General features: G+C 38.2%; 1 protein-coding gene across 1 annotated transcript; it reads left to right on the top strand.

Annotated features, from left to right (window-relative positions):
- The first annotated feature begins 92 nt into the window (after positions 1 to 92).
- On the top strand, positions 93 to 19,320 carry LOC110446395. Its single transcript, XM_021491527.1, has 18 exons — positions 93 to 163; positions 2,125 to 2,217; positions 3,844 to 3,879; positions 5,376 to 5,449; positions 6,032 to 6,248; positions 6,985 to 7,119; positions 7,421 to 7,555; positions 7,706 to 7,852; positions 9,291 to 9,413; positions 10,071 to 10,238; positions 11,228 to 13,486; positions 13,997 to 14,101; positions 14,642 to 14,764; positions 15,353 to 15,529; positions 16,880 to 16,978; positions 17,879 to 18,073; positions 18,197 to 18,274; positions 19,182 to 19,320. The coding sequence occupies exons 1-18, from the start codon at positions 124 to 126 to the stop codon at positions 19,193 to 19,195; spliced, it is 4,218 nt and encodes a 1,405-aa protein (XP_021347202.1). The 5' UTR covers positions 93 to 123; the 3' UTR covers positions 19,196 to 19,320.
- Positions 19,321 to 19,600: the final 280 nt, after the last annotated feature.

Below are 19,600 nucleotides of genomic sequence, written 5' to 3' on the forward strand. Positions count from 1 at the left end.
CGGTATTAGATTGATAACATCGCCTACACAGGACGCGTAGCTGTGAATATAACCTGCCGAACCAAAACCGGGAACGGGACGAACGATACAAAATATACTACATTGAATTAAAACAATACCAATATGTTAATTTGGATTCTAGCTCTAACCGTAACAAGCACAGGTAAGTTTCGTTTTATTATATATAAGTATATGATACAAGATAGATATATGGAGTCGAACCAACTAAAACAATGCGTTATTACTTTTATTACATGTAACAAAATAATATATCTGCATTTGTATAAAAACATAACTATGTAATTAGAATCTAAGACGTTTGAATTGCTACACAAATTCAAAATAAATCGGTGTTATGGTTTATTTTTGTTCAATATTAGAACAAAACACTTCGGACATACAGTACAACCAGTTAAAGAAATGTGCTGCTCTTCGCCTCCATTTATATACATTATTATCTTCATTCAAGTAATCAGTGGTTTGATATCATTCATATTCGTTTCGTTTATATTTTGTTTGATGCTTCGTTGTTTGGATCCTTTAAACGTTTTCACATTTTGAGATAGTGCCAGAAGAATATAAAAAATAATAATTTCTGGACTCAGTTTCAAATAATAAGTCTAAGGTCAGTCAACGTGTCTATTAATCATGCAAGCTATTCGACTTAAAGACATATATAGGTTATGAATACGCATGTTTATATTGACTGTGTACGTCGAGGCAAGGTAAAAACTGCGAACCATCGGATTTGAAAGTAGACCTATAATATATGTCAACAAAGAAACAGAGTGCTGATGTAGCATTATGTATAAATAAACTTTATTCATTTTATAACAATTATGAAACATTTTTTTCAACTTATATTAATCACTCTTGTTGGCCCGGATGTTAGCGCGCGGGGGTCTTAGCATGGGAGGAAACCGGAGTACCCGGAGAAAAACCAATACCTTTTTACGTCCGATCGGGGAGTCGAACCCCGGTCGTCTTGGTGTAAGACAAGTCCGCTATCCACTGCACCCCGACCACCCATTATGTTCAGTCGGGATGGCAGCGAAGCTACATGTACATGTATCTATGATATAAGTTATATTACTGGTTATATTCAGATTAAAACTTTATCTCCTGACATTTAATTTGGGAAATACAATGTGCGTTTGTCATTATTTGATGTATGTAATGATTAACAAAGAAACACGATATATATTTTTAATCGGTACCTTTATATAACGTAAATTATTGTTCAAGACAGGTTATTGATATTTTTTTCTAAAAATTTTCTTTTTGTTGGTATAAATAGTAGACAAGTTATGTATCGCAGCATGTAAGTTTTTATTTTTGACGTTTCGATGACAAGTGAAGTACGTACCCTGTCACCTTCATCAGAAATAAAAAGACATCCTATAGTAACGGCTTGAATTTAATCAACAATTACAGAGAGATCGTCGCTGTAGTATGAAGGTTTTGTGTGTACATAAATAAGCATAAGATACATTTATTGAATTAACAATATTTTTTTATATTATAATATGTTTCATAATATTATAGTATTTCATAAGTGCAACAATTATCCATGCAAAAATAAAGAAAATATTTTGCTTTTATAACTACAAGTTATAGATTGACGATATGTTAAGAGCGGTTCGTCTGCTGGATAACCAAACTACTCGGTAGTGAAGCGAACGTAAAACCTATCAATCAATCGATCAATCAAGTCAAGAGCGAATGAAAAAAAATGTGCAGAAAAAAAGGAATATAGGATTTGATTTAACGAGTGTTATTGGTGAGGTTTTTGTGTATTCAGATTCTAATTTTATACATATTTTGACATTTGTATGGGTGGACGCCAAGGTGCTGCCAACCGTCCCTCCCTTTTTCATTTAATGGTATTAATCATTGTAACTACAGAGGCTATGTCGATGGACATATATATAACATTACAAGTATAGCTTGTTTTTAGAAACTTTCTGTAAATGTTTAGCATAAATGTTAAAACATATTTATGAATGTATGTCGAAATCAATTAATTCGCACACAATGCTTAGAAACTCGTTGACAATCTGTCAGATGTATCGAGAAAATCTTGTGTATACAGTTCTTTTTTTATTAACGTTTTCCCCTTGCTAGCTGGATATTCCTTCTGTCCCCAACGAGTTAACTGTATTCCCGGATGTGTCAAGATAGACGAAAGAGGATGTAAAGAGTGCGCATGCGGGGAGCGTAAGTATATATACAAATCATGATTGTACTGCTCATTATTTGTTTCGGTTTTTTTTCAGTATTTGCTAATTATTATTTGATCAATAATTCGATAAATATAATTGCAGGAAATTATGTGTATGCGTATTCCATGAAATGCGAGAAGGCATTGTGTATATATATACATATGCTTACTTCTGCAAATATGTTTGAGCGGAGCTATGTTGCATGTATGTATGTGTATTTACTTATATATGCTTATATTCAATATGTACTTTTTGCGCCTATGGGTCATATGGCTCTTGGCTGATAAAGAATATGTGTCTGAAATATTCGGATCTTTTGCAAACCATCATATATCTTAAAGTGATGTATAATTAATTTTACTTTTAGATTTAGGGTAAATATACACTGTAAGCAAAATATTTTACCAAATGGAGGAACATTCCGATATTCAGGGCCAAAGTAAAGTTTTTACGACATCTGTTTCCGTCAAGCGATACAAAGCAATCTGAAACCATTCGGAAATTACCGTCATAGTTTGAATATAATGTAGCGTCCCGATTGGTCCCCGATTACTCTAACGATATGACGGATTAACCCGACAAGTTTTCTATTGGGGAACATTCACGTGAAAAACGTATTGGTGTTATTGGTTAAATGACAAACATTTCCGGTTGCCATTTTTATCTAAGTGTTGTACAAAAAAAATGTAAATATCGTGAAAGATAATTACTCTACTCTACGTATGTACAGAAGAGCGCATAGCGCCGTCATATTTGCGGTAAAGTCTTTGAATTGGATTAGGTGTGACATGGTTGCGCCTTTCGGCAAGCCATTTAACCAATGTGTCTCATTTACTCTTACCTATCATGGGGTTATAACATATTTTGGTATAGGAACATAAGAAAGTGGTAAGGCTCTGTAACATTTATATGCTGCATACGGCAATTCACATACAGACTTACCTCATACAAAAGTACAAGTTCACACAAATTGATATGTACCTAATGTACTATACAAATGTACATGTACATGTATAGAAAACGGGATCACGTGGTAAGATGTATACAAAGTATGTCTCTGTTATGTTACACTACTAGTCGGTAGTATTTGTACTACTGTAAAACGTTCATAAGATCGTGTCAATCAATATGATTCAAGCGCCTTTGTGACTCTGATGTCAATTAAGATGTCTCCGAAACACAGCAATCCAATCTATGATGCAATTGGCCTGCCCGATTATACCTTGAGATAATGTGTTTTGATAAATCCGCTACTACATATCCGTCATCCCTTGAATCGCCTTTAGTGAAATGTCCTTTAGATAAAGAGGGCGCTCCAGGTATAACATATAAACACACCGCTTGTTGTTGTCGAGGTTGGATATTTTCGCGATTGATTAGCTTTCTTATGTTACATTAGACAAATGTTATTTCAAACGAAATAATCCAATTTCGTTCCAAATTGAAAGTACATCGAAATAGGAAAAATAATCTTGCAAAAATTAGGTGTTTGAATGTCTATGCGATTTATATATATTTAGTGTAATGCATTCATTTCATACAATATTAAATTTCAGGGAGATGCAGATTAGGAGTTTGGTATTTTCGTCATTAAGTTAAAAAAATCCCATTGTTATTTCAGTGATGTTTCATCCGGGAGGATATTATGGAATGACCGGTAAGAAATTAATTTCTTAAAACACCGTACTGGAAAATAATTAAACCACTTTTAATTATCTACCTTTATAATCTTTTTTGGATATCCCCCTAATGGAACAACTTTCTCGTGATGTATCGTAAATACAATTTAAAAAAGGTTGTACTCAGCACCTTTCAAATTCTTTCATATAAACTGGTGGGTTCGAGTTATAGCGACAATGTATAGGAGGATTAGACGACTGTAGCTGTCGTGTGCTAAAACCAGCAAGTCAGAAGACAGGTAACACCGAAGTCTCTTGCCGCGTGAACACGACAACAGAGAATAGCCAGCATATAATTGTTTCGGCTTTACGCGACAACGGGGATGAGAGAACATAATATTGTGCTGCCTGTACAGACAATAACGGAGAGGAGACGGCAAATTAATTTGTCGCCTGAATAGACAATAACGGGGAAGAGACGGCAAATTATTTTGGCGTCTGTACACACTACAACGAAGTTGAGACGGCATATTATTCTGTCGACTGAACACAACAACAGTGAGGAGATAGCATATTATTTTGTCGTCTGAAAACGACAACGGGAATGAGTCGGCAAAATATTTGTCGCCTGTACACACTACGAAGGGGCTGAGACAACATATCATTTGCTGTCTGTACAGACAATAACGGGGTAGAGACGGCAACTTATTTTGCTGTATGTACAGACAATAACGGGGTAGAGACGGCAACTTTGTTTGCTGTCTGTACAGACAATAACGGGGAAGAGACGGCACATTATTTTGCTGTCTGTACATAACAAGGGGGAGGAGACGGCAAATTATTTTGTCGTCTGTACACAACAAGGGGGTGAGGGGGGATATCATTTCGTCGTCTGTTAACACTTAAGCGGGGATTAGACGTCATATTATTTTGTAGTCAAAACACTACAACGGGGATGAGACGGCATATACTTGTGTTGTCTGTCACGACAAAGGGGAAGAGACGGCATATTATTACGAATGATGAATGAAATTAGAGTTCTACGCCAGTTTATCCCTCCCTCTATATTTATAGTAAATCCCTCCTTATCGGGATGGAGGAACTGACCCCATGACCTTTCATGCGGCGGCGGGTTCGCATGAGTGATTTGTGGATATGGTTGACTGCCCCGCCGCCATCGCCGCCGCATGAAAGGTCATGGGATCAGTCCCTCATTCCTCACTGGTCCCTCACTGATCCATCCCGATAGGTAGGGATTTACTATAAATATAGAGGGAGGGATAAAGTGGTGTAGAACTCTCATTTCCTATTCATTAACCGAAAACGTAAATGTGGTGAATAGAATCTACAATAATGACTTGCAAACGGTCAGTTTAAAAAAATACTTGAGTACGTTTTAGGTCAATGTACATATAGATCTTATTATATATTTGTAGTTCCTGCCCTTTGTATGGCTTATGTGTTCAACTTATTCTTTAAAACTATAACATAGGAATGACCAGCGGGGGAGGAGGAGGAGGAGGAGGAGGAGGAGGTGGTTTTGGAGGATCATTTCCGAGTTTCCGACCTGGAACTTTAGCAGGAGGTAGTCCATTTGGATCTATACAAGTAAATATTACTTTATTTTCTATTTATTTTTTGCAGTATGGAATGCGTCATTGCAACTAATAAATTATCCTTATTGCATTTGATATCGCATCAGAGCCAATTCGTCATTTCGGAAATGAAATTTCCAAAAAAAAAACCAGTCAAGTGAATAGCTGGTCACATATTACATAAACGGGGCATATATACTTCCGGTGTAAAGATAAATCAGGAGAAAGCAAACCAAATAAGAGCATTAGATTTGGACGGAAAGAAACTGAAATTTCAAATCAGTTATGAAATGGATATCTACAAGACAAGTACCCTATAGTAAGTAATGGAATTGGGAACCGCACAGTGTTTTAGAGTACATTTCCGTCTACATATTGTCCATGTTTACCGGAAGTACATATGCCCCCTCTTCCCTGACATGCGTGTCTAAATTCAAGTCGAATCCGGAAACCGGAAATATGCCATCTTATCGTGTTTTAAGCGTATCTAAAACTTGGTCGAGAAAGAAAAAACCACACGTAAACTTGTCAATGTGTGTCGATGTACACTTTTTTCATTTTTCATTTTCTGTGAATGACATACTTCCTTCCCTAGGGAGCGAGTCACCAGGCAGCCAAGGAAAAGCCCTTAAAGGAGTGTACTGGGACCCTTCTTTGTATGACGACGTGTCGTGGACAATATTCACTAGGGGATGTGGGCAATAATGGTTGCCGTTCGTGCACGTGCCCGCATCAGGCTTCGTCACACACTTCGTCACATTCCACGTCACACACCACGTCACACACCGTCCAAACTGTGTCACATTCAACAGGTAATTAAAACGAATAAACGTCAACATTCAAAACTCGTGTAACTGGTGTTCTGTCGTGTTGAATTATTCAGCCAGTATGTTAATGCGGTGTGGCAATGGAACTGAGATATGACTTTTAGCAATATCGACTCAGAAAACAGACAAACGATCTTCGTTTTCACATTTATTGTATTGTATTGTATTGTCCAAGTACCTTAGCCTGTCGATGATATTGGCTTCGTTAATTCCCAATATAATCTAATGATCGCACAATTCTATAACCTTGCAAATATTGTTTCAGACACAAATTAACAATGAACATACGACTGTTGTTTATCATTTCGGTAATCTTTCACAACGACAATATGTTGACATTTCAACCATTACTGATTTTTAACGCGAGAAGGCAGGCTCGAATAGTGCACAACCCTGCTGTATTCCTTTGCGTTTAACAACGTGTTAATGCGGTGTCCCTTGCTTAATCTCTTTTTTGGCTTTATTTTTTTCTGTTTAAGGGACTTAAAAGAAATCTTTTCTTGCCCTTAAGTGATGTCAGCAATTTTGGACTCTTCAATTTTTTAAAGCACAAGACACAAATCCCTAAGCAGACGACACAGAAAATAACTCATAAATTTACAGGAGCTGCATTAGTCGCTTTTTAGACATACAGTTTGATACAGCAGATCCCGAACCTACACAGCCATGTTGTTTCATAGATGATGCATGAGTTGACTGTTGATGTTTCATGTTTATTTAGCGCACGTGCAGTACATACAGGCGACCCATCACTCGTCCTGTACCGGTACCAAACTATGTATGGCCACATGCCACACTCGATATTCACTGGGACCCAAAGGGCGTGACGGCTGCCAGTCTTGCTCTTGCATGCCAGGTATGAGTTATCTTTCCCTTAAGCGACCCTTAAGGATCCCCGTTCCACTGCAGGGAAACACTTGATAATTCGATTGTTATATATACTGCATATACAGTTACCTCCGTTTAATTTTGCATTATATATATCTGTAGCTAAAAAGGACCACATTATTACCGTTGATCAGGTAGCTTAGATTGTAAGAGCAACAGTATATTTATAAATTGTCCAGTGTTTATATATTTGTCAACGACAATTTTTTGTTATTATTTCATATAGTTCGATTCATTATTGTATTATTTAAATTTCGATTTTTTTTCAGAACCAACACCAGCACCGACTCCTGCGCCTACCATAACCTGCATGCAAACATACCTATGTATGCTTTCCTGTAAAACCGGATATACATTGGGAGAAACCGGAAGTGACGGATGCCAGACCTGCACATGCTTACCACGTAAGTGTCATTCAATATTTTCATACACGTATGAACGAAACGTATTGTATAAACATTGATGGACACGTAAACATCGCCCGAGAGACGTGAGAAAATGCAAAATTAAAGCATGAATATTAACTTAAGTGTACGCTTTTGTTTATTCACCAGCCCCTACAGCCGCGCCGGCTACCCCGGCCCCCAAACCATTACAGTGCGAACAGACCCTTAACTGTATGTTATCATGTACATCCGGGTACCAGCTTGGCAACACGAGGCCTGATGGTTGTCCGGTATGTAGCTGTATTCAAACAGTAGGTAAGTATTACAGTCTTCTTTACAAAAAACTTTTTTTTCCTGCCATTTTTTTTTATTCACGGCCAAGTAGCTCACACATCATATCCCTCATAACATTATATCATTAAAATTATGATACAGTTCTATTTTCTACAACAAAATTGGTAATGTTTATTTTTCAACGTTAAGTGTAGCAATTTTTAGGTAGACATTAAGTGTTACAAATTAAGGATCACTGTCTCACTGACGGTAATAAACTTGAAAATTTAACAGAAGCTTTTGGTAAAAACAATTACCTCCCCTAAAGGATCATTATTCACATTGCAATGTGGTTTTCCGTTTACACAGTAACCTCCCCTTTAACCTCCGTTTGTATATATAATTTTATCACAGCTTGGCCAGGCCATTTTTGTTGACCAAGTACATGTAGCTTGATTGGTTAGAGCGATAGTATATTGATAGGTCGTAGGTTAGAAGACTTGTCTGGCCACATCAAATTTTAAAACAACGAACCTATTTGTTTGTGTCTACTTTATAATTATTATTGTTTACAAGAAAATTTAGTTTTTTATAGATTATAAATTATAAATGACATAGTCATACCGGATATAATGCTTTTAATACATAATTACGATTCTTAGCAGTGACACGGGGAATCCGTATGTAAAATAATTTACATCTTAAATGTTCACAGTATATTTTTCATATGTGTATGCATCTGAAGGTGTCCACAAGATAAATGTTAGCGCAACAAAGAACAGCAAAAATTATATTATTTAGGTCACTTGATTATCACAGGCGTTTAAACGCCGATGTAGACACAAAAAAGGACTTTCATTAAATTTTACTTGGTAGAAAAAAATATACTTATGTTTGTATATCATGGTGGAATATATAGCGCAGCATTCGAAAATAAAATCGTAAAATAATCAACTCAGGCCCCAAGCGGCCATCGTTAATTATTTTTCCCCAACTTATTTTCACCCTAGTCTCATTCAACCTGACGCTTAATCACTTGAATTCGGCGTAGCTTGCGCAGACAATAAGAGTCTAGTTGAACGAAACTTATGTTCACCCTCGATATATTTCACAATAATACTTGCACAAACGTTGATTATGTCTAAATTTCAGCATTGCGTGACTTATTCGTTTATCGTTTAATTATCCAGTTTATTTTGTGGAGCTAATCTTTGGTGGTTCAACAATCTGGCCGAAATGATTAGTTTGTATAAGTTTTAGTGTTAGTCATAACGCTATTAATTTCGCAGTATCAGATGATTTTGTGTCGAACCGTGAAAAACAGAATGTTTGACCTGTTTCATATTTATATGATTGTAATATCAAATGAAATTTTGTTAGAATTGTCTCCCAAGATTTTTTTTTAATGTCCGTTTTTTTTATAGTAATACAAAATATACGATGCTAAGCGTTTTATTGTTTTGAATTTCCCGCCTTTCAGCCCAAGTGGTACAGGTGTTTGAAGTGAAATGTCCAGCGGAACTACACTGTGACGTATGTTGTAACGTTGGTTACAAGTGTGACAGTAACGGATGTCCAGTGTGCGAGTGTATCGCGCCGGCATGTAAGTAAACAACCATATAGCTAAATAAATACCAACCTTTCTCTTCAGGTTGGTAAGTATAAGTGATATACTGGTTCATATAACACAACCAGTGTAGTGTTTATGTGTGACGTTACGATTACTAGCATGATATGTAATTTTTAGATTGCTAATTATGGATTGTATAGATGTTTTTTTATAGCACATCCAGTGAAATGTTTCTGTATGACGTTTCGATGACAAGTAAATTATTTACACTGCCTCCTTTCATCATAATTCAACTCTTAAATTTATATACCCAGGTGTATGGATTGGGCAGAGGCTAATACAGCACAAAATGACAAAGTTGAACGAGTGACGTTTCGATGACTAGCATGATTATGTACTATTCACCTTCCTCAGGCAAATGATCAGTAAAAGTGTTTGTTCCTATCGGTGTTAAACTGTACGAGCTGGCAGTAAAATCACCGGCGATTCGGCTACGCGTATATTTGTATGTACACGAAGGTTTGTTTTTGATATCACATAAGGGATAATGTGGCATTTTTATACAACCCGGTCAATTGTGTCTTTTCAAGAAACTGTTTTATTCAAATTAATCACTCTTTCTCTGACGTCACGGTAAGTTAAAAACTTGCGTTACACTTTGTATTGACGCGGATTCTTACTGTTGCGCAGCCGTTGGATCGACAGCAGTCATGGTGATACAAAAACCGATGAAGTGTCCTGCCGCCTTTTCCTGTCATGCGCCGTGCCACGACGGGTACAAATGTGGGGAAGATGGCTGTCCAACATGTGAATGCCTCACAATTGTAACCGTGCAACAAGTCCTGACCCATCACGAAGGTAGGTATACGTCATCATATAGCATATGACGTCACACATACGTCATTTAAACAAATGACGTCACAGCATTATAATTATTTACATATAATGTCATATAAAAAGCTATCTGCGCACCAGTTAAACCTGTGCTACCTGTATTTTAACGTTGTTCTATCCCGGTGACGTCACAATAAGAGGGTATATAATTATGTTAAGGTACAAGTGACGTCACAATACATTTTTTTTTATCACGATTATTACTCTAGTATCAACAACATCAATACAAACATCAAAGAATCGATAGGATATTCAAACATGCACTACTAGTGGGCAAACCAGTGATTGTTTTGAGGATCCCCGTCCCACTACAAGCAAAACACTAGTGGTTCTTCGTTTATACAGTGAACCTCACCTTCATTTCGTTTTGATATAACGGTACTTTCGTTGACAAGGTAACTCAGTTGATAAACACGATATTATAACAATCTGAGGTCCAGAGTTCGAATCCCGGGCCCGTATGCATAAAACTGTCATCATGCTAAAGCCTGGATTTTGTGCTCAAGACGAATATCAGGTTCCCGTTATAAATTAATCAAAAAATCTTTATTTTATCAAAGATTTGGAAAAACATTGAAGAGAGTTACAAGAAAGTTGGTTTGAGCACGGAATCCGTGCTTGAGCAGGAGAAAGGTTTCATGAATACGGACCCTGGTCTAGTCCCGCTGAATGTTTACAATCTGAGTAATGATTTTGATTTAATATTAAGTTCCTTTTTTTTCAAATTATGGTTACCAGACATTTCTCGCAAGGCAGGGGTTTGTTTTCCTATATTGGGTTTTCACTTAGGATATAGTTATGTAAAAATGAATAGTTTTGTTAGAGGGATCCTTAAGTGTCAATTGTGGTAGCAGGCCAGTCGAACAAAATAGAGTGTTCTAGTTAATCTTTCTATAAAATGAGCTAAATAATAAATTATTTGAAAAGAAGAGCTTTTTTATATATGAACACAGAACATTGCGATAGTTGTCAAACGCAAACGAGCGGAGCTACAGGTCAGCAACTTGTGGTAGTAGCAAAACCCGTAACTGGCCAACAGACGTGTGACAATTGTGGAAATCATGAGACGGGTTCGATACACGCGGAAACAGGTTCAGCACATCAGACCCTGGTCTCACCGTCAACCAGCAACCAGGCAACGTGTCATGACTGCGAAACGCATGGAACTAACACAGTGACAGGACCAGGAAGTAACACACACACCTTGAACGTTGGACAACAGACAAGTAACCTAGGAGGGAGTTCATCACTTGGAGGATCACCAAGTGGTTCCAACGGTGGTTCACCTTTTGGTGGTTTGAGCAATGGGATATCTATTGGAAGTTCTAGCGGTGGTTCATCTTCCAGTTTACCGTTTGTTGGTTCGGGTGGTGGTTCGCCATTAAGTGGTACAAGCAGTGGTTCAACCTCGAGTGTTTCAGGCGGAAGTTTACCGTTTGTTGGTTCGGGTGGTGGTTCGCCATTAATAGGTTCAAACAGTGGTTCAACCTCGAGTGTTTCAAGCGGAGGTTTACCGTTTGTTGGTTCGGGTGGTGGGTCACCATTAATTGGTTTGAACAGTGGTTCAACCTCGAGTGTTTCAGGCGGAGGTTTACCGTTTGTTGGTTCGGGTGGTGGTTCGCCATTAATTGGTACAAGCAGTGGTTCAACCTCGAGTGTTTCAAGCGGAGGTTTACCGTTTGTTGGTTCGGGTGGTGGGTCACCATTAATTGGTTCGAACAGTGGTTCAACCTCGAGTGTTTCAGGCGGAGGTTTACCGTTTGTTGGTTCGGGTGGTGGTTCGCCATTAACTGGTACAAGCAGTGGTATGTCGTCGGGCGTTTCAAATGGAGGTTCGCCATTTGGTGTTGCAGCCGGTAGTTCACCGTTTGGTAGTTTGAACAGTGGTTTATCATCTAGTGTTTCAAGCGTTGGCTCGCCTTTTGGTGGTTCTAGTGTTAGCCAAAATGCTGGAGGGCATGAACCGATTAGCTCTGCAACAGCAACAGTAGTAGGAAATTTGTCTGGATCACAACTAGCTGCGGGAGGATCAGCTACTGCTACTGGCATAGGTGGTAATGGCGGGAGTCTGTCACAAACACAATCTACTGGGCAATCGCCATTTACAGCAGGCTCAGGAGGTAGTTCAGCAGGGGTTCCTTCCTTTCTGAATGGTTACGAATTCGGGGAATCTGTACAAACTGGTTCGGGTCCTAACGGCACCACATTTGTTCCACAATCTCAGATAGAAGGTTCTATCGGACAATCAAACCCCGGCCAGGGATCACAAAGCGGAAACGGAAATTGGTCAGGTGGGCCGTTCAATGCAGGTGGTGCAGGTCCTTTTGGTAACAACGGTGCTGGATTTCATTCGAGTACCTTTGCACAGGCTGTGACGGGCGGGTCAGGAGGCCAAGGACCATTTTCCGTAGCTGCTGGGAACAATAGCTCTGGTGCCGGACCATTTTCTAGCCTCTCGGGGGGAAGTGGCACACCTTTTGGCTCCACATCAGAATCTGGTGGTGCTGGAATTGGAAGTGGCGGCCCAGTATTAAACGGTTTTGGTGGTGGCCAAACGAGTGGCGGTTCAAATGGTGGTGGACCCTCTTTTGGAGGATCAATTGGAGGTCAAGCTTTCGGAGGATCTAGCGGAGGTCCAGCCTTCGGTGGATCTAGTGGAGATCAAGCCTTCGGTGGATCTGGTGGAGGTCCAGCTGTCGGTGGATCTAGTGGAGGTCCAGCCTTCGGTGGATCTAGCGGAGGTCAAGCCTTCAGTGGATCTGGTGGAGGTCCAGCTGTCGGTGGATCTAGTGGAGGTTCATCTTTTGGCGGATCTGGTGGAGGTCCACCTTTCGGCGGATCTGGTGGAGGTTCATCGGGTTTAGGATCAGTATTTGGAGGTCACAGTCTTATGGGCGGAGGATTTGGTGGACACGGAGGTAATACACAACAAGGATCGACAGACCCGGAAAACACAATTGATCATATTATAAAGAACTGTCCGGAAACCATGCACTGCATGACTACGTGTCCTTTGGGGTATTCTTTCGGTGACACAGAAAAGAACGGTTGCCCGGCTTGTTCATGTTTGACCGGATCTGGAGAAATAATGACAGGACTTCCTCATCAAAGCAACACAGGATCCGATGAACAGAAGGACGAACTTACAGAACAAACTACAGACTTGCAACAAGTGGCATCAACGAGGCTCAAACTACTACATAAGATTATATGTAAGTATTAGATTAATTTGATCTTCGACTTTTGTCTATTCTCATTGTTATCCTTCTACATATCTACGCAAAACACTTACATGGAATTGCATACATACAATTATTTAGTAATATATACGTAATGCGCAAATTAATAACACTACACTACAGTACATATGTACTGCTGTGTCCGTCTTGTTCTCCTCCGTGGTGCTTGGTGCTGAAATGGTGGAAATGAAAAGTTGGTCTAAACTAAAACTGAGTCGGAAATAACTTGTTAAAGTACGATCAGTGACGTCATAAAAGTGGTTTCCTTAACAAATGTTGCCATAGCTTCACAACACGTATTGCATCCTCCATACATTTCAATAAGAAGATGTCGAGGAATTGTAAATATGCCTTCGTTTTTGGACAAATATCCTTTACGCCGGATCCTTGGCAGTCGTTCCTGTTGACTTATATCAACTGTATCGCTCGATTGATCATAAATGAATTATACAAAATGCTACACTGTACACTATATATTCACAGCTGTGACGTCATGTCCCACACCATTTACGTGCCCGGTCACGTGCTCAATCGGGTACGCGAGAGGACCAAGTTATTGTCCGAGATGTGAATGCGTGGACGAGAAAGGTGACTTTCTTCAACAAAATATAAAGATCTTAACGATAACTCGACCTGCCATGTCTGTATATCACAGTAATGATACACACTGCTGAATTGTTTTATTGTAAAGTTTATGCAAGTCTGACCCGATCAATAATTTGCATATGCATGCATGATGCAGACTCCTTATGAAATGGCAATCTGGATACGTAATTTTTAACAGTAAGTAAGGAAAAGGGCAAATCAGTCACGGAGGTCGTCAATTGCAATTTCAATTGCTAAAAAATGAACATATATTCAACGCAATGGTGTAGGGCATTTTCCGAACGACTGTTTAGAAACCAATTTTTCCCGAAAAAATCGGTCTACGTTTTTTGTTTTTTGGATAGCTGGTTCCATGTGTAACGTCCCTCCATTTGGAATGCGAGACAGTATCAAGTATATAATAAAAGTCACTGCAACATCTTATCACATTGAAAATTCATTATTAAAACACAATTCATTAAAACTATTAAGAAATATCAGCTCATGAAATATTTATTAACTTTTTTATTTACTTCCTTACAGAGCATCCGCTATCAAAAACGGAAATCGTCTGCACAGGAACGTTTGCTTGTTCTAAAGGTTGTGACACTGGTTACAAGCGTGGATATGACGGTTGTCCTATCTGTGACTGTGTCCACGAGGAGGGTGCGTGTTTAACGCGCATGTGCTTTGATTTCTAGGTTCCGGAAGTTAAAATGAAGCTTTGATATAAAAGATGTTGTTTGCTTGCATACATATGTTGCCTTTGCTCTTCTGGCCTGCTACCGATAAATCTGTAATGGGTATCACAGTATATGAATTATGATTCTAGATATTTTAGGACTCTTTGTTGTATAGGGAATGTATGTTTTTGTCGATTTAATATAAAAATAAAAGTATATGAATACTTACCTGATAAAAAGGGAAGATATCCGAATGACAATGGTAAAAACACATAATAAATATTGGTGGAAACTAACTTGGTAGAGTATTGCATTGGTACAACAGTAACTATTGCAATATTGTAAATAAGTGCCGTATAAGAACATACTTAAAGAAGATGTGTTTTTGTATCAAATGATCATTCTTGTATGTCTATTTATAGTGAGGAATTCCTCTTTATCTATCAAACACTTATTGGATTAATTGAAGAGGAATACTATTTGCTAAAATGATAACAGCGTGTTTAAAAGCATTGGACATATTCAATAAAAGTATACAAAGATTGTCCTAAATGATGTGTCTTTTCGCCAGAATGCCATGAGTGTGAAAAACCTCATCCAACTCCAAAACCAGATCAAGCTGCAGTTATTGCGATTCTACAAAAGTGTCCACATACACAAGAATGCATGACGTCATGTAAAAACGGATACCACATGGGCAGCGCAGGTGTTGACGGATGTCCAGCGTGTTCATGCGTCGAAAAAGAAAGTAAGCTCTTTTGTGCGTTGAAAAGGTTAAGGCAAAATGAACGTTCGAGTATTCTATACAGATTTAATACCCAGAGATTTCACACGACAAGACCAGTATGTATCAACAATATCATTGATAAATGGGCAACTTCTGACTCATATGCAAATCTTAACGGTATTAAAAGACGTCCAGAAAATGGCCTCTTAACACAGGTGGTCTCTTTATATAGGTGGTCTCTTAACACAGATGGTCTCTTTAAAGAGTTGGTCTCTTAACACATATTGTCTATTTATAGAGGTGGTCTCTTAACACAGATGGTCTATTTATAGAGGTGGTCTCTTAACACATGTGGTATCTTTATAGAGGTGATCTCTTAACACAAATATTCTCTGTATAGAGGTGGTCTCTTAACACAGATGGTCTATTTATAGAGGTGGTCTCTTAACACATGTGGTATCTTTATAGAGGTGGTCTCTTAACACAGATGGTCTCTTTCTAGAGGTGATCTCTTAACACAAATATTCTCTGTATAGAGGTGGTATCTTAACACAGATAGTCTCTTTATAGATGTGGTCTCTTAACACAGGTGGTCTCTTTATAAAGGTGGTCTCTTAACACAGATGGTCTCTTTATAAAGGTGGTCTCTTAACACATGTGGTCTCTTTATAGAGGCTGTCGCATAAGCAGGTAAGACTTTACTCTCATTATTCTCACTTGCTGTAACGTATTCTCTATCGGAGTTAATTTTCTTCTTCATAACTATTCCAATGCTTTATATTTATATATTTGAAAAGCTCACCAGCATGCTCAATTGGAAGCTCCATAAACTTTGCTTCCGAAAAACACTTCTAGTTCTATTATATTTGCATTCATGTGCAGACACATTTTCCCGACATCTGCGTTTCGGTTAAAAATCCCACCGTCTGATAATCTATCTGGCTATTTACTGTCGTCTGCTTTACAAAGGTGGTGAAGGTCGACAGTTACCAATAATCATCATTTGGAGCAGTGCTTAGTTTTAAGTGATGATCTGAAAGTCTTTTCATATGAGCGGCGCGATCGATTTCGATCGCCTCTCATATTAAGGTGCATTCACATATCGTTTATTTAATTGATGTTATTACTTAATTTACGATACAAAATATTGTAAATTAACCATATAATCAAACTGATAGGTAAATCTCGAGTCTTTAAAACGTTTGAATAGAAGTGAAATACAGTGTATAATCAAAACCCCAAAATACACATTACGCGTTTCATGAAACCAACACATTTGATAATGGCTTCGAAATGCATTCAGACACCATTCTTTACTTAGATAATAAAACATTGATTAAGAGTGATAACAGATCTGTTTTGGTATTACAGCATGCCATGAGTGTACGGAGACTCACCATACAGTAGAGGTCGTACAGCCTGTCCAGGTACAAACATCGTCCACAGAACACTGTCACGAGTGTGAAACAGGTCAGTACATTGTATCTCCATTAGGGAATTGTGCTTTCAGTGAGATGTTATTTCAGTGAGGTTTCACTCTAAAGTCGGCAAGAGGTTAATACACCAATTATCCGCCTCCAGCGCAAACGCATACTTCACATAAATACACGCCGTTTAATGGCTTCAGCTATTAATAGGACACTAAACCTAGAACACCAAACTACTTCGCGCGACGCACGAATCGATGTTCTATGTAGTCGATTTAATTAAGGATTCCTTTCCAACTTCAGGCAAATCACTTGAGAATTTCACTGTAGGTATTCTTTAACGTAGAGTAACCTCCCCTTCACTTCTTTTCGATTTAAATGTAGCAATACTTGCCCGTTTATCTTCTGTTGACAAGATAGTCCAGTTGATAATCTGAGGTCTACAATTCCCATTCTGGTGTAATTCCGTTGTAATATTACAATCAGAGCACTGTTATTGATTGTTATCATTGTTTCAAGCACGAACCGTGTTGTTTACATTATTTTCCAGTACGGTTATTAGCTATGTAATCTTAACACGTTGAATGTATCGAGCTTTAAAATGTTTGCTTTTCGACTCTTTAAACTGATCGCAATGTGACCTGTTTTGCTGTCGATATTGGTTTAGATATACTATATCTATGAGGATATTTTCGAGCTAATTCACTCAACGCAGTTTCTACACAGATTGATTGATTGATTGATTGATAGGTTTTACGTCCGCTTCACTACCGAGTAGTTCGGTTATCCAGCAGACGTTTCTACACAGCGACAATTGCATTTTTTATAGTATATTAATTAAGAATGGAATAATTCAGCTATGTGAAAATAAATCCATTCTATTAGATACTCAAAATCCTTGTCCCCTGTCTATTGCAACATGAACATCACTTCTCTATAACAGGCGGCCACCAGACACAAGTGGCTGTGGCAACACAAGGTGGAAGTGGTGGCACTGCTTTCGGCGGCACTTCCTCCGGTGGCCATATGTCTGGAGGATCGGGTGGTCATTCGTCTAGTGGAACCAACGGGGGAAATTTCGGTTCAATGAGTGGTGCTGGAGGCATGTCTGCTGGGATTGGTGTCGGTGCCGGCGGAAGTGAGTAAAACCTTATTGCATTGATATTTTTATCAATAAATAAGGAATCTTGTTTCTAGTAGAGCTTTGTGATGTGATTTGTGTGGAACAATTCCGCTGAATACTGTGTTGCTGTGTTTGCAGGTCAGTGTCACCCTCTTCCTCCGGACTGCCATCCCTCCTGTATAGTTTACGATGTGGCACATTGCCGACAATGTCGTTGTAAGTAATTTGATGTTTTATATAACAGATACTTATAAAAAACGAATTGATAACAGAACCGTAATTTGCATTAAAAATCAATAAAACTAGTCCAAAAACAAAAACAAAAAAAACAAAAATATTATAAAGGAAAGATTTCTGGAGACCATTAGAAAAAGGTACACAGGGCCTGTATTCATGAAACCGTTCTCAGGTTCAAGCATGGTGGATTTTGTGCTCAAGCTTTATTTCTTGTTCCGGTCNGGGGAGTAACAAGAAAGCTAGTTTGAACACAGAATTCATGCTTGAGCTAGAGAACAGTTTCTCTGAAGACGGGCCCAGGTGCTCTGAAGGAGCCTTCTGCTTCTTTGGGGATACTCTCAATGTTTATCTAAGTCAAATTCAAGTAATTTCTTAAACAAAAAGATATAGCCGGGGTAGTTATAATAAAACACAAATGTACATGAGCTAACATAATAAGTCCCGTATTATGTCAGCATTAATGTCGGTCTACGAGTTACGAGTTCATGCTAAGGAATTCGGTAACATACATGAAGTGACATATTTTCACCTGTAATAATCATTGGTGTACATTTGTGCAGCGTATCATATTAGTCATAGAATATCAGAATATCACATCATTTATTTTGTGGTTTGCACTTTAAACAACTATACAAAAATGTTGTGGACACAATGTTTAGTTTTACGTGATTAATATTTTAAGTTATTTTGTGAAATTCTTATTTCGTGCGGGCATACAGGTATTCAAAACGAGAGCAAAACTCGCAAACTCGTGGCCGATTGAACCGACATTTCGTTTTAATCATTTTCTGTCGTCATTATGACTTTTTCAGTAAAAGATATAGAGATCATATGCTATTCACCATTTGATTGATGTGTCATTTACTATTTGTTTACATCATTTCAGGTCCAATGCATTGATGCTATTCCTGGCGCCTTGTTATTGTACTTTGCCCCAAACATTGCATGTACAATGTGTCTGTAGGATTAAATACATTTCCTTTATTCTTGTCACTTATCACATGTCTCTAAAATAAAGTATTCGAAATACCAAATCGTCTGATGTTCTGTATAACTCCAATCAAATGATATTCTGTGGGTTTTTGCAGTTACTTTATTGTTTGCTTGATTAAGCTTTGAGCGGAATTTAATGGAAATAGTCCAATACGCTTGTCTGTGTACGTTCTTTTTTTTCAAAATGCATCGTGGTAGACCCCGCGGATTGAGTTCATAGTCCCCGAAAATTGGTGTTACCTTGATAGCCACGGTAAACTGTTTTGATTAGGTGCAAGGTTCTTAATATACACATTTTACAAATTGTTGAAT

This window comes from Mizuhopecten yessoensis, unplaced genomic scaffold (genome assembly GCF_002113885.1).
Source record: "Mizuhopecten yessoensis strain PY_sf001 unplaced genomic scaffold, ASM211388v2 scaffold2681, whole genome shotgun sequence".
Lineage (NCBI taxonomy): Eukaryota > Metazoa > Mollusca > Bivalvia > Pectinida > Pectinidae > Mizuhopecten > Mizuhopecten yessoensis.

What these genes read in the sequence shown, in the direction of transcription:
- LOC110446395 (XM_021491527.1), top strand. Translation starts at nt 124, where the DNA reads ATGTTAATTTGGATTCTAGCTCTAACCGTAACAAGCACAG. An exon ending in AGGATATTATGGAATGACCG is followed by an intron (nt 3,880 to 5,375) that starts GTAAGAAATTAA and finishes GAGGAGGAGGAG; the next exon opens with GTGGTTTTGGAGGATCATTT. An exon ending in CTGTCACGAGTGTGAAACAG is followed by an intron (nt 16,979 to 17,878) that starts GTCAGTACATTG and finishes TCTCTATAACAG; the next exon opens with GCGGCCACCAGACACAAGTG.